This window comes from Pinus tabuliformis, chromosome 5_1 (assembly GCF_031772625.1).
Source record: "Pinus tabuliformis cultivar Carrire ecotype Pingquan chromosome 5_1, CPIR1, whole genome shotgun sequence".
Taxonomy (NCBI): Eukaryota; Viridiplantae; Streptophyta; class Pinopsida; order Pinales; family Pinaceae; genus Pinus; species Pinus tabuliformis.
Genome location: NC_142305.1, coordinates 404,929,677 through 404,945,463, shown reverse-complemented (window position 1 = coordinate 404,945,463; position 15,787 = coordinate 404,929,677). Strand labels below are relative to the sequence as shown.

The 15,787-nt window shown below is 38.6% G+C and overlaps 1 protein-coding gene, 1 long non-coding RNA gene and 1 pseudogene across 2 annotated transcripts; 1 reads left to right on the top strand and 2 right to left on the bottom strand.

The window, feature by feature from the left end:
* The first annotated feature begins 6,319 nt into the window (after positions 1-6,319).
* LOC149165189 (protein EXECUTER 2, chloroplastic-like) lies at positions 6,320-6,760 on the top strand. The gene has a single exon (XM_089429740.1). It carries the CDS (start codon positions 6,320-6,322, stop codon positions 6,758-6,760), a length of 441 nt encoding a protein of 146 aa, XP_089285866.1.
* A 3,289-nt stretch (positions 6,761-10,049) lies between these two features.
* LOC149165188 (cyclin-B2-4 pseudogene) lies at positions 10,050-10,901 on the bottom strand (annotated as a pseudogene).
* Positions 10,902-11,439: 538 nt separating this feature from the next.
* Positions 11,440-15,562, bottom strand: LOC149165187 (uncharacterized). The gene is made up of 2 exons (XR_016260316.1): positions 14,138-15,562; positions 11,440-11,566 (listed from the first exon to the last, which is right to left on the bottom strand). It is a non-coding gene; the product is annotated as an uncharacterized LOC149165187 (long non-coding RNA).
* Between the last annotated feature and the right edge of the window lie 225 nt (positions 15,563-15,787).

Genomic DNA, 15,787 nt, shown 5'->3' with positions numbered 1-15,787 from the left:
GTCACTTCGGGCTCGTTAAAACATCGAAGGAGACTAGAGTCATCTTTAGCTTTTTCTCGACTCTTTAAAAGTGAAAAAGCAAGTTGTGTCTAAAGCGTCGTTATAAAATTTATTTTAAGCGGAATAATCATCACCTTTCCCTCATTGATCTTCGAAGTTAGTCTATCACCAGTGAAGTTCCTGTAGAATCGCTAGGCAATCTATTGGATAGACTCAATATGTCTGAACAACCGTCGACGTCTAGGACTGTGTCGTCCGACACAGCAGCGACAGAGCCTCCTTCCGCTACTCCAACGATGTTCGCTGGTATACCATCTGTCCCGGCAAATTGTCAACAACAAGCCGGAGTCCCATCAGGGACGACGACATGGTTAGTTCCTATTTCTTCATCCGGATTATCATCTGGTATTTCTTATGTTGAAACTCAACAAATTGATCCAATGTGTCTTCAAAGGCCAATTTACCCTTTAAGTACTGGATTTCCACCGTATGGAGGGTAGTATGCTCTTTCATTGTTCCCTCCTAGAGAACAACCATATGGGAGTTTACAACAAAGTTCAGGTCAAACTGGAATTACATCCAGCGGTTGGGTACCAATACTGCCTCGACAACCAGGGGTTGTATATTCAATGCAACCAGTACACCCTGTGTCGGATATTCCCACCACACCTGCTATGGTGAATGCGTCGCTAGTACAAGCGCTACCTGTTGTATGTCAACCCCAAGTTTCTCAGGTTGCAATACAACAGCCTCTTGTCTCAACGACTCAATCACAATCTCAGGGTAATGCCTCCTTATCTGGAGCGACTCAGGCTCAAACAAGTACTGTGACTCCTCATCCTAGTCAATCATCTAGTATTGGTCAACAGAAAATGGTCCAACAACCAGAGCTGGTTCAATCTCAACAACCGCCGTTCCAGCAATCATATCAAGGACCTGAGCAACCAGTCTTTGTAAGTAATGGGCAACCATACTATAATGGTTATGCCCATCAACCTTGTCAAAGTTGCCAGCATTATGCTGGTTTGCAAAGACCCATTGCTCGGGCGATCCCATCTTATCCTGGATATGCTTCGCCTAACCTGAACCAACAGTTGCCCTTTGTAGCAACTCTAGAATTACCAGATCTAAACCGGCTGACGAATGATCCAATTGCTTATGCCCCTTGGTGGCCAGCGTTTCTGCATAAACTTCCGTTAGATATTCCTAAATTTAATGGAAATCCGGGTGAAGATCCGTCGAATCATGTGATGACATTCCATCTATGGTGTTCATCGAACACCCTGAATGATGATTCGATAAGAATTCGCCTCTTTCAGAGGACGTTAACGGGCCCAGCGGCAAAATGGTACATTGAATTGCCTAGAGCTTCGTTCGACAACTTCAGTACCTTAGCCACAACCTTTTTAACCCATTTTCAATTACCGATAAGGTATGAAACGGGAACAGAACTCCTTACCAACTTCAAATAGACGACTGCCACCCACATATCTGATCATATACATGAGTCGCGACGTCTTCGTAGGATGGTAAAAACGTACGTTCCCGATCAGCTATTAGCTGAATGGTTTATCAAGTCATTACTTCCTGCCATCACGGAAGATGTGGCAAAGGGGGGGGTCGTAACGGAAGAGCAGGTTATCGCTCGTGCGCAATATCTAGACTTGGTCTATACTCAGTCCGGCACGCTCTACGACAAAATACCTGACGCCCATAGACCGGAATTCTCAATTCCTCCTCCTCCTAAATCAAACAATGACTCTCACGCCGGCGATGGCGTGATTGGCAAGCACAAAATTTATAGTCAAAATGCAAATGAAGAACTTCTTGCCTCAGAAGTAAATGCCATGTCGACCGACAAGGGCAAACAACTGAAGCAACTAGGGGGCAAGAAGAAAAAGAAAGGGAGAGAAAGGAAACCCCCGACAGGGTGTCATATATGCGATGAGGATCATTGGACGAAAGATTGTCCACATATAGCTGAAGTTAAGAAACTCTTTAAGAGTTCAAAAACCCCAGCAGTATTAACTGATCTGTTTCCTAATCCAGGTCAAAATCTGGTTGCTAATCAAAATGCTTCCCGATCCCAAGTGCTTATGTTGTCTACCTCAAAGCAGCAAAATAATGCTTTGACGAGAAATAAGGATTACAGGAATCCAAAGCTGTCGAACGACAAGGCTAATGAACAACCTAGTAGTTTGACAACAACTTTGACCGAAGTTGTGCCACCCATCGTCCCTGAGCCAATAATAAAGTCGCAAAAGGGAGCAGTACGCAAATTGACATTTAATCCTTGTGCGAAAATAGCACAGATAGAGGACCTGGCCCAATCGCCGTCCGTTATGTCGACACTTGAGGTACCGCAAAATTGCTTCTCCCAAGAACAAGCTTTATTTTCAGCAATAGGTGGAATTGACCCAATGGATTCCAATCTTGTCGCCTTTGATCATAAAGGATATGACCCTCAGTTACCAGCTCAACTAGCTTTCCTTATTCAAGTGAAAGCCCTCAACAAAACTGTTCATCGAACAATTATTGATGAGGGGGCATCTACATGTCTTATGTCGATGAGTTGCTGGAAAGATTTAGGCTCACCACCCTTGTTGAAATCATCAACGACGTTAAAAGCATTTGATGGACGATCATACACTCCATACGGGATTTTAAGTAACTTGCAAATTGAACTGGGGGGCAAAACAGTAGGAATTGATGTTGAAGTAATTGATGGAAACCTCGATTACAACATCCTACTGGGAAGGCCCTGGATCTATGCCATGGCCGCGGTTGTGTCAACCTACTTCAGGAAGATTGCATTTCCCTTCCAAGGAGGAATTACAATCGTTGACCAACAAACTTTTCTCCCCAACAGTTCAAAAGTTACGGGAAGCATTCCAAAGATCCATGGAAGCAATTATTCGCTCCAAAATATCGGAGTAGGTCTCCTAAAAGACCCTGCCTTAATGGGTACTTTTACCCTACCGCCTTCGAGTAATCTGGCGGAAATGGCCACAGTGGAATATGAAACCTTCTATATCTAATGGATTTGGACTTCGAGGATAGTTCCTATCTGTGTCAACCTCATTAAAAAATGAAACAAATCCCCTTTCTCAAAGGTAAACCTTCATTCCAACCACCGAGTTGAATGCAATGAAGCTTGGGGGGCATGCACCTCGATTTGCGTTATTATGCTGGGGGCATGCAAACTTATCACCGAGCAGTTTTAGCACATAGTTCATGCTCGTTAAAAAATAAACATAAGATTGAGCAGTGTTTTGGCGCATTCAAGCTCTTTAAAAAATGAACCCAGTACCGGTAAATAACCATTTGAGACCGTAAATTCATTAGCCATAAAATCCTTGGTCGTATGTGCACCTACCACCTTCACTTTTCATTTGGTCGATCGTTCACCCCCATATGATTGTTTACCCATTTTGAGGAACAGCTGCGAAGAGTGATTTCACTTAGCCATCCTTGTGACACTGCCGTGATTGGAAAATTCCAACTTGTACCTGGAATCTGCTGCTATCCCTGTTTATCACTCGTTCCTCAAAAGACGAGTCTTCTTTGAGCTCTTTTCTTCTGACTCGTAAAATATGAAAAGTTTGCCAAGTTTTGGCCTTCCAGCTCGTTAAAGTGACCGGAAGAGCTATCCCTCCTCTACATTTTAATCTTTTTGGACCTGAGGGATTGTTACACAAAAAGGTCGAGCGCTTGTTTTATTCGGCTCGTTAAAGTTATCGAAAACTCATCCCTTCTGTATTGTTTTATACTTTTTCGGACTTAAGGGATTAGATGACGAAAAAGGAATTTTGGAGTTAACTTTCTGTACCTTTTCAGACTCTCTAAAAATGAAAAGGACCGAGTTTTCCTTGTCGTTAGACTCGTTAAAATGGTTAAATAGCGACAAACTTGTCTTTAGACGAGAACAAGTTTCCCTATCGCTAAGCTCGTTAAAACATAGCGATGGGCTTGCCTGAAGGGCAGGTTATAGAACAAGCATATGTTATCCTCCTCAAGCTTGACAAAAATAAAGAGGTACTGGTCAGAAATGACTGGGCAAAAATTGGGAGAACCTCAAAGCTTTAATGGTAGCAAGTCGCTCTTGAACATGACACTTTGTCCTCCGTATCACATCGGGTTGGGTTGTTTCATTCACCGGTCTCATCACCATGGTCCTCGCCAAACCATCCACATTTGGGGTAATGCTACCGATCCATCACATCAGTGTCGTTATATGTTCAAGAGATGTTGTTCAGAAAGAGTCAACAGTGTCCCATCCACTGCCATACATTATCCTTCATCCACCCATGATCGCCACCCTGAATCATATTTCACAGATTGTTTTCACCTCCACTAAAATCATTAGCTCCGTTCCGTGTCACTGATGTGGGATTCATTAAGGCCCTCCTTTGACGGATCGCTTCTTGTCGACTTCAGCTCATTATCCAAGAAGTTGATCTAGGAACAAACCCCCCAGTACTTTGAAGCTTGCATGCCTCAATGGCAAGTTTCTCACTTCCGGCGACAGGTATACATTAATGACCTTCGACCAGAAGATTTTGCATAGTGTTCGACGCCAAGTCCTTTATTCACACCACGTGAATTGTACTGCAGTACCTTGAGGGTCATTGTCATTATTGGTGATTCCTCTCGCACTTGTTAACGGTTTACATTATTGACCGGTAATCAAGCGATGTCTTTCCATGTTCGACTTCAGCGCAATTCTCACATGGATCGACTTGTACTTAGAGTGAAGATCGAACGAGTTTTGAAGACCCCGGATCTAGTTTCATCCATCCGGGCTGCGATATATATTCAGGAAATATAAAGACATTTGATATGTACATCATTGTAGCAGATGATCATCCTACTCAAAGGATGATAATTTCAGCAGAGAATTATCAGTCTACCATCAGACGATCGTCTGTTCTATGTACCAAAATGAATTTATAAAGTTGAGCATGGGAATGCCCGCCTCAGCTAGATCATGAAAGCAGAATGAAAAATAATGTATTGTATTGTATTTTATTACAGGGCGCCCCTCAGCGATTGAATGAACTTCGGATCCTCCTGATAAAGCATTTCACCCGATAAACGACCTCATACTTTAGGGGGCAACTGTTATAGACATTTTTGTGCCTTACAACATGAAGCATGAAATGTCGATAATCTAAGGGATCCAAAGTCCCTAAACATGTTGTTCCTACCCCTAGAGGAACAAGGTCAGCAAACCACAGCACTGAAAATCAGTTCTCCACCTGAAAACACTCAAAAACAAGCTAATTTTGGATCATGTCAACTGCTCCACTAAGCATCTGCGCTGAATGTCAACTGCTCCACTCTGTACCTGCGCTGAATGTCAAATCTATGAAGGCTACCTACACTGGGCGAGATTGGCCAAGTGGCACAGTCATTCTGCAAAGTGTCAAATGCCCAGGAAGCTTCCAAAATGACACTTGGACCAGGGAATTCGCCTTGTGATGAGTAAGAGGATCTAGATCTCCAAGTGGAAGCAAGAAACTCCAAGTGGACTCAAGAACTGAAGAATATCTGAAGTGGGAGAGGACACTAGTCAGCTTCATGCCAGCCTCAAGCTGACTCATCCTTTCTCCAAAACTCCTATATATAGAGCTCTCTCATGAGGTCTAAGGAGGCTGGAATCTTGTGAATGTAAGGAAGTGCTGTTGGTTTGAGTATAGAACTATTGGGTGATTGCTTTGAAGGAGGTGAAGAGGAGATTTCTTTCTGTTGGGAGGTGTTGCTGGATTGGGCCTCTTATGGTTGTAACACTCTCAGAACTTTACTTCTTCCATTAATAAAGCATTTGAGGTTCTTCTATATGCATGTGTCTCTGTGGCGTATTGATGCTTGTATATTTGATTTATTCTAATCCTTGAATCAATTATGGATGTATGCTTCTTGTAGTTTCCTTTTCTTGTGCTTTTGCAGGATCTTTGTGTAGCTCGGCCAGTGAAAGAGCAAGCAGCTGGGAGCAAGCAGCAAAGAGGGAAGATTGGATCAATCATTAGCGGAAGATAACGGTTAGTGGATCTCTTTCTCCTCTCTCTTACATCTCATAAAGAAGTAATCTTGAATAGCTTTGCTTTGATTGTTGCTGAGGTACTATCACCCTTAGAGTGGGATAGGGTCATTCCGTATTGGATACTTTTCCCAACAACACTAAATCCAGGTAGTACACGTTATTGAGCAACATTCCACTTCTTAAAATTGGGATAATTTTGTTTCAGGGAACTATTCATGCACTTTAGATCCTATATTGGTGCCATCAGATGATCATTGTACTCTAGGTTTACAAGGAATGATTAAACACGAGGTTGGATGGTGGGCTGGTTTGGTAGAGGGTGAAAATGATCCATATGGAAGAACTATCCATATTGATTCTCAACATGAGATATATTTTGCCAAGAGTTACAATGCAAGGAAGCTGGCTGCAAGAGCTCCAGGCATTCCTTTGTTTGAAATTTTCGTAACAAAAGACAGTGATCAGAAATACAAGGAGAAGGTGTTCTACTTACAACAGAATGGACAATATGTAGATGCTTCCTTTTTAGTATCACCTAAAGCTACTGAAGACTCAGATACTGACACAAAGAAAAATGATGATGCACATGTGGGAGATGAGGGATTGAGACGAGTTCTTAAATTTCTGAAAGTTTGGGATACCTGGCCTAAAATTAAAGGTGTTGAAAGTTGTGACTCCAGAACAGGCAAACACATATATAATATTAGGGCTTTTTAATCAGTTAATCTAGGATGTCAATAAGAGAAGGATGATGAAACTACTGGTGAAGATAAAATTGGAGGTGATCTACATAATGATAAAGCAACTGTAAGAGGAAATGGTGATTTTATGTAGCTTATTAAAATTGCGGCTACGAAAGTTGTCATTGGTACTCTTTTACAGAGTATGGCAGAAGATGCATCTCCAAGCCTTCCTGTACTTCGATTATTTTCTCATCTATAGCAAATCAAAAAAAGAACACTTTAAACACAATTAACATGTATTGACCATCTTGGCAAAAACTAGAATTTATTTTGATTTGTTCTTTTGTTAAAGCGAAGATGGAATACCTAGGCCACATAATCTCAAAATAAAGAGTCAAAGTTGATCTTAAAAAAATTAAAACAATCACATAAAGACCATAACTCAAAAACATCTCTTTTATATATCGGACTATTTTATCTCTGAATTGGAAAAAAATCAAAATATAACTTATGTTATAATGTATGTCATTTTATAGTTTCAAACATAGCTTAGCATGCTAAGTGGCTTGCCTCTCAAAGGGATGGTTGTGCTTTAAAAAAGTTGCAAAACCATGGAATTTCTGATCATTATGAGTTATGAAAATGAGCACCCAATTCTCTACCACAATCTTTTCCTATACTAACAGGAATAGAATTGAAGAACATGTCCAACTGAATCAGTATATTGTTAATTTCCATACCCCTAGCCATAGGTAGTTGTCTCATGTACAACATCTACAATTATGTACACTATCTAAAACTTATCTAAGCCGACAAGTTGAAACATAATATCCAATCAATATATCATGTAAATTTGTCCTGCAAAATAAAGAGTGACGCAGAAGCCTTCTAACGTCCATTCTCACCATTCATGAGACAAGCTTGCTTGTCAGTTCCATGAAGAAAGTTGGTAAACCAATCAGCCGATGACTTTACTTGAGTTATGATTCAAGATTTACTTGAGTTTTGATTATCTATAGTGTGCATGTTTATGAAGCAGTCTTGTTCAAGCTGGCATCCTTTGCAGGATGTGTTTTGCCATGTATATAACTGAGGCTGCCAACATAGATGGTTTCCATTTCAATGCTTCATACTCAACTAGGCATAGTTCAAGAAGATAGAATGCCAGCTTCTCAAGCTGACATTTTATTTTATCAATGGAAATCCTATGTTCCATGCATTTTGAGATAACATAACTAAACTAGTATAAGACCTACCCATGGAGTTGCCACTAGAAAGCACTATCAATGTTAAGCAATACGGAGATCAACATTACCATAAAATAGAGATAGAAAGGTTAATTTGGGATATTTTGAGATGCAGAGTTCTTAATAAAAAGGAAAATCCCTGATAAACTGATTCTAGTACCAAAAAAAATTATTTCAGATTACCAAAGATTAAGATAATAATAAAAACAAATTTCTGATTCTAGTAATAAACAAAATGCTGAATAAACTTCATGAAACCAAATATTTCTCAAAATTATACCTTAGATAAAGGAATTATCAACTCACGATACAACTTGATTTTGCAAAACAATATTTAGTACTCATGAAGGACATTACAAATTCAAGGGTAATGTCATTCAGTTTAACCAAAGTTCTTAATTGTAAGCAATCATGAATGGACTTTTCCAACCATGTCTTAAAAAAATTATATTTATACACTTTGATTATTTTCTCATCTGTAGCAAAACATGAAAAAAACACTTTAAACACAATTAACAGGTATTGATTATTTTCTCATCTGTAGCAAATCATGAAAAGAACACTTTAAACACAATTAACAGGTATTGACCATCTTGGTAGAAACACGAATTTATTTTGATTTGTTCTTTTATTAAAACGAAAATGGAATACCTAGGCCACATAATCTCAAAATAAAGAGTCAAAGTTGATCTTAAAAAAATTAAAACAATCACATAAAGACCATAATTGAAAACATCTCTTTTATATATCAAACTATTTTATCTCCGAATTGGAATAAAAATCAGAATATAACTTATCTGATAATGTATGTCATTTCATAGTTTCAAACATAGCTTAGCATGTTGAGTGGCTTGCCTCTCAAAGGGATGGTTGTGCTTTTAAAAAGTTGCAAAACCATGGAATTTCTTATCATTATGAGTTATAAAAATGAGCACCGAATTCTCCGCCACAATCTTTTCCTATACTGACAGGAATAGAATTGAAGAACATGTCCAACTGAATCAGTATATTGATAACTTCCATACCCCTAGCCATAGGTAGTTGTCTCGTGTGCAACATCTACAATTATGTACACTATCTAAAATTGATCTAAGCCCACAAGTTGAAACATAATATCCAATCAATATATCATGTAAATTCGTCCTACAAAATAAAGAGGGACACAAAAGCCTTCTAACGTCCGTTCTCACCATTCACAAGACAAGTTTTCTTGTCAGTTCGATGAAGAAAGCTAGTAAACCAATGAGCCGATGACTTTACTTGAGTTTTGATTCAAGATTTACTTGAGTTCTGATTCTCTATAGTGTGCATGTTTCTACCAGTCTTGTCCAAGCTGGCATCCTTTGCAGGATATGTTGTCCATGTATATAGTTGAGACTGTCAGCATAGATGGTTTCCATTTCTTCATGCTCAACCAAACATAGTTCAAGAAGATAGAATGCCAGCTTCTCAAGCTAATCCATGGAACCAAACCCAAAAAAGCATTAAATTTATAAAGATCCCATTTATGGAAGCTTACAGTTAGAACAAAATAGTGCATGATGCCTCTCATGCAACACATCGAAAATACAATGCATTTCATAACATAATTGAGGCTAAATTCCATTTGAATATTCATCAAAATTTCAAGAAAAGTAGAATACCTATTTATCATCCTGAGCAGCCTTTAGAAACCTTTTCATGAAAACAAAGGGAGTTGGTACATCCAAATTGAATCTTAATTTTTGAGCATCAATTTCTCCTAAAGAAAATGAAACATACCATAAACATGAGAAAAGATAACAATTCCAAATATGAATTATTTAAACAATTAGAAATATAAAGCTCGAAATATGGGAGACAAGTATGACATAATAATGTGAGAAAACAAAATCTTATCATGGAGAGAAATTCACCACGTGTATAAACATTGTTTGAGATTGTAATCAGTTCCTTAACTTATAAAGCCCTTAAGGAAAATGAGTTCGAATGTGAAGCCTTATTCTAGATGCCAAATCAAGGGCACAAGAAACAAGTTTTTAGTCAAAACAAATCAATACAAAATTTCAACTTAACAACGAACTTTCCCTCCTATGATTATTTACAACCTTGGGAGCCCAAATTTCCATATTTGGCAGCAACTAGCATGGCAGTCAACCCCACTAGTTGAATATCCTTTCTCGTAATAGTGTACACCACAGAAAGAAATCTACTAATCAGGTTAATCATGAGAAAAAGTGTCTCATCCATTAAATCAAATTTTAGATGAACCTATAAGTGCAAATCGTTTATGTTAGAAAATTATCAATAGAAAGGTACAAAAAAATTATTATTACAGAAACAGATAGATATCGATATGTATTAATCAAGTACATCACAGTGAATAAGTATTCCCCTCATCTTCTGGTTGATATCAACTTGGTTTGACATGTAGTTTGATGAGAGATTGTTGTATGCGTGCAATACAACAAACACACCGGACCAAAATAGAAACAAATTAGACATACAATTATTTATTCAGAGTTGAATCTAAACTATAGATTGACCTAATGTCCTCATTCATAAATTATAACCTTCCATGATGCTTAATTGGGCACTTTAATTCTCCAGTGGAGATATTCATGTATGGCACAGACACACGCTGCTCACATGTAATCACTGCATACTATATGCAATGAAAATCTAGTGTCTGATTAAATTGTTTAAATGAAGTGTATTCTTCCAAGACAAGATGTTGTTATTTTGGATAGAATAAAAATAGTTTGCAAGGCTCCCATGACAAAAGGGACATACCTCAGTATACCAATAGAAATGGTAAATGTCTTGAACATATTCAACTACAGCAAGTTGATTTTCATTATCTGCTTCGTCAATGTTGGGCAAGTCCTCTTCCTCTTCCATGACATCCCGCTCAATGGCTCTAGATGCAAGTTGTTTAATAGAAACCATTGGATGGCAATTGGAGCTATGGATTAGATAAACCCTTCACTTGCTTTTGCAAAAGAATAGAGTAAAAATATGTGAATAAAAAGCACCATCTACACATGCTAAAATAAGAGCAGTGGACCAAATGCTCCTAACCTCACTTCTGGCAGTCAGTGTTGATGTAAAAGCTCGTGGAAGCCTTGTCTTCCTTTTTGATGCATTAGTCATTGGAATTCTGCTTGAGACACCTTTAGCTATAGGTGGGCAGAACCTAGACTTGGATGCATTTGAAGCAGCTTTGCCTGAGATGTCAACATTTGAAGGCTTTGGTGGTCTCCCTGAAGCTGAAGTACATTTGCTAGAGAGGTCAATAGTAGAAGGCCTCCCTGGAGCTGAAGCGTGTTTACCTGAGAGGCCAGTAGTAGAAGACCTCCCTGAAGCTGAAATGTTTTTACCAGAGAGACAGTAGTAGAAGGCTTGCATTGTATCCTTGAACTTGATGGATCATTACTTGAGACCTCAACATTCCAAACCCTGGGCAATTTTTCTGAAATTGATTCACGTGTATGTAAGGGTTCAACATTAGAAATCCCAGGTGCTTTTCCTGAACCTGCTACATGCTTGGATTTTGAAACCAAATTTGATCTAATGCTTCCCTTTTCATCTTTGTTCCTCTGTGGCCCCAGTGGCTGAATGGCAGGAAAACAAAACCAATGGATGTAAAATAAATACATTTAAACCATCCCAACTAAATAGGCAAGCAAAGAGCCCTGTTATTGACCTCAATATATCCACATGCAGTTACTGATTTGAAACAGAGGCCAACGTAACAACCATGGATGATGACTTTGTTGTAGCACTCGTATTCTTGACATCGACACCAAACCTCCTACACACCCAATTCTAATTGTTAACTCTAATTGGTAAAAACCCCAAAATATCTGCAAAAGACCAGAGCATCATATTGGGAAGCTGAATCTACCTTGGCATTTGCTTATCAGCAAGCTGATTCTACTTCCTAGATTTCATGTGGACATAGAATTACACACCCAAAGCGTCACATACAACATTTTTCTTCATCAACCCCCGCCAGAAGAGGGTTTAAAATGCTTGAATAAGCATATGGCTAGAGAAAAATGCTTGACCAGAGAGGTTAAGCTCACAATCAAAACTTCTTTATAAAACTGAAGTTTCCACTATGTGCTGATAAAACATGAGTACTACATAAGGGTTTTGCAAATTTAAAAAAAATTACATATGTTCTAGGAATGAAAAAGCCTGCTTACTCTAGCTTGATCTCATCACCCCCATTGGGTTTTGAAGCATGGCACCCTAGGTTCCCAATGTCTAATAAAACCCTTTTAGGCCTCGTTTCGGCCCACGTCACCACTACATCACAGAGCATGCATATAACCTCTATCAAATCAATCTCTGTTTTACACTAGTCATATAGAGCCATTGATATTCATATAAACACTAATAAAGATGTATTACATATTTGTTGATATTAGGTTTTGGTATGGGGTTTGGACAGTAGAATACTGTAAAATACCTTTGCTAGCCATGGGCATGTTGGGCTTCGTCACCCTATTTTCGATTCCAATTTTGGATTGCCGAAAAGAAAAACACAAAGCATTAAATAGCTATTGAACAATCAAACCCCTCCAAAACTGATAAGCAAGCCATAACTGAGGGCGATCTTGACCTTAAACATAGAATCAAATTGAAATTTAAGAAAATACACCAATACCAGTAGTGAAGAGAGATCTATTCTTGAGATGACCAATAGTAGACTTCTTGTAATTGTTTCATAAGAAAGGCATGATTTGATTATAGCCATCATTTCCTTACATGCTTCTATCAGATATTTGAATAAGCCCTTGATCAGTCCTAGATGCAACTCTAGAGAGGTCCTGATATAGCTCAACAAACCCTTCATATTTGGCAGAAATGATAAATCTTACAAAAGGTGAGGATAAGGCTACAAACAATCTGCCTTGGAGGTATTTTAAATATATATATATATAGATTGATTTTAGAAGAGCCCAGAATAGAGGCTTAAATGAGCATCATATTATTCTAGAACCATATAGAGATAACACAAGAATTTCCTCCAAATTCACTCAGAATAATCCCAAATTTTGTCCACAGAGATGCCATTGAAAATACTTAGGTCAAATACTACTGAGGTCTACCAAGAAGAGGGCCCAAATAGGGCCTAAAATTAATACAAAAATGCCTCAGATAGGGGGGTCTCAGAAAGGTCGAGAAGGGCCTTAGGAAAGGGCTAGTCTGTGCCTTAAATAAGCCAAAAGGAAATGCAAGATAGATACGAATTAGCATCATAAAATAAATCATTTCATAATGACCCAAGATCCTTTCAAATTGATTCAGAAGTGCCCAGTAACAAGGGTATGAACTACATGATATTCAAAGTGTGATATTCAAATTTGAGATAATAGCAATATCATTCTTTGTCCCACTTTTGCATACCACTATCAAACTTCTCAAAATCTAAAATCAATCCTTAATTCCAAAATATAAGAAAACATTGTTCCAGAGATGAAAGAGTGTCTGACAAGCATTTTTCCTAAAATATTTTAGGGAATTGTGACAGACAAATTCTTGAAAATTAATATCCCCATGAATAGTAGAACAATGTTTGTCATAGACAACAAGAAAAAATGAAACATGCCCAAAATTTCTTGCATTGAATATGATTAAAGGGGCATGACACTGCATTTGGTTGGTTGAAAACTTGTGTGAGAAGGTTTTTCTTCCACCACTCATTGATTTCATTGGTAAGGCCAACCCCTGGAAAAAACCTCAAATTATCAAGGCCATAGTTGTATATTCAAATAAAGAAGAACATATAATCTAGAATCTCCAATTGTGTCTTCCATATATCCTAAGTTCAATTAAAATCAAGTTCCTAGCTGATTAATTGTAGTGAGTGACTATTATTTTATAGTTTTACCCAACAACACTATATTGGAGATTAAGGATATGGGTGTTGAAACATACCAAGCTTCCTTGGCCAGCAAGGCACTGACTCGATCCAAATAATCTTTGATAATGCTCTATGAATCCTATCGTAGAATTATGTCTTCTTCATTACCAATTACAAGATTTAAGTGTACATTCCAAAAAATATATAATCCATAACATAAAATACAGTACAGTTCTTCATTTAGAATTTGCAATAAATAAAGTCATAACTAAATACTAATCTTTAAAACTAAATTAAACATGTGGAATACCCGCAAAGTAGTGATTTTCCAGCTAATTGTAATCATCCACTGTGGATGCCACCCGCGAACTGGGATATGAGATGACAAGGTATGGGAAATTTTAGCCACTGCCCTCTCCCTAAATTCACCATTAGAGCTCTACAAAGAATTTTGGACTATTGCTTGGCCTTTCACGATTGTGTCCTTGTTGAGCTACTCCAGTTATTAGCCATCGTGTTTGCCACAAAATCTCTGTTCTGCATCCTTTGTTCTAAATTCAACTTGAAATCATCCACCGACAGAAAGAACGTGGAGGGGATCACTCTGTTTGTAGATAGCATGAGCCAGATTGCCTACCAGAGCAACGATGAAGTCCATTTTAACGCTAAGTAAATTGCCAGTTACCAAGGCGACGCAAAGATTGAGATCATTGGTGTTCTGAACCATGAGGTGGCCTGCATTTGGTAGTGGGATGGCATGGGCGGTGCACCGTTAGGGTTGATTAAAGGCACTACAGATTATATTCACCTCACCGCGGGGCTTGTCCCATCCGCACTGGTCTAATCCCGGCAGTGGTTACAAGTGGGATGAGGGCGTCAATGTGATTGCCACTGCCCTCTCCCTAAATTCACCATTAGAGCTCTACAAAGAATTTTGCACTGTTGCTTGGCCTTTCACGATTGTTGTCCTTGTATAGCTACTCTAGTTATTAGCCATCGTGTTTGCCACAGAATATCTGTTCTGCATCCTTTGTTGATCTGTTTTGGTAACCTCAAAATGTGCCAAAAGTTTGCAGTATTTGTTTATTTTGTTAATCAAACTAAGGTCAGAAGGTCAACCTGTCTCGTATTCTTTAATGTCACAACCAAAGAAGTACAAGTTGGCAGGTGATCAACTTTGTTCTATAGATGCAGCTAATATATTTTTACACCATTGTAGTTTTAATTACACACTTTGAAATCTCTCCCGAAATCTAACTCAGAGTTAGAGTATCCTTGCCCAAATACATACCCAGAAGTCAGGACCTACAAAATAGATTGTTTTGGTAGTGTATAAATACCTGAACTTGAGACAATGGACCCTCCCGTCCTTTGATCGAGTCTGATCCCTCCCAGATCTAGAGCACACCGATAGTCGCAGCTAGGAAAAAGTCCTCTTTCAATAATAAAAAAACACAATGAAGAGCAAAGGTGCGAAGGCTCTGGTCAGCTAAGGTCCTGCGTCGAGTAACCCAGTCAAGTTCTGAGAAACTCGATAGCTAAAGGCTGTTAGGGTTCAAACAACCGCTAGGGTTCAAACGAGTAGAAGCAAGTGGGTTGCAGCTCCAAAATTCAACGAGTGCTAGGGTTCAAATGAGCAGAAAGTTGTTAGAGTTCAAACAACCAGAAGCAAGTGGGTTGCAGTTCCAAAATGCAACTCTTTCCCTCCGCTCGTGAAGTGTAGCCCGATTTTTTCCCTTCACTTGGTCAGAAAAAAATGTATGAACAATACCTTAGGTTATATATATTATTGTAGAATATATTAAAACCCTTTAGGCCCTCATTATAACCCCATATATTATTTTGTGATTTTTCCGTTTTTAATGCCCCAATATAAACGCACGTGATATAATATTGGTTTATCGGTGATGCCCGTGACAACACCATTGAAGGTAGTGACGATAGGACGAGATTCGACAAT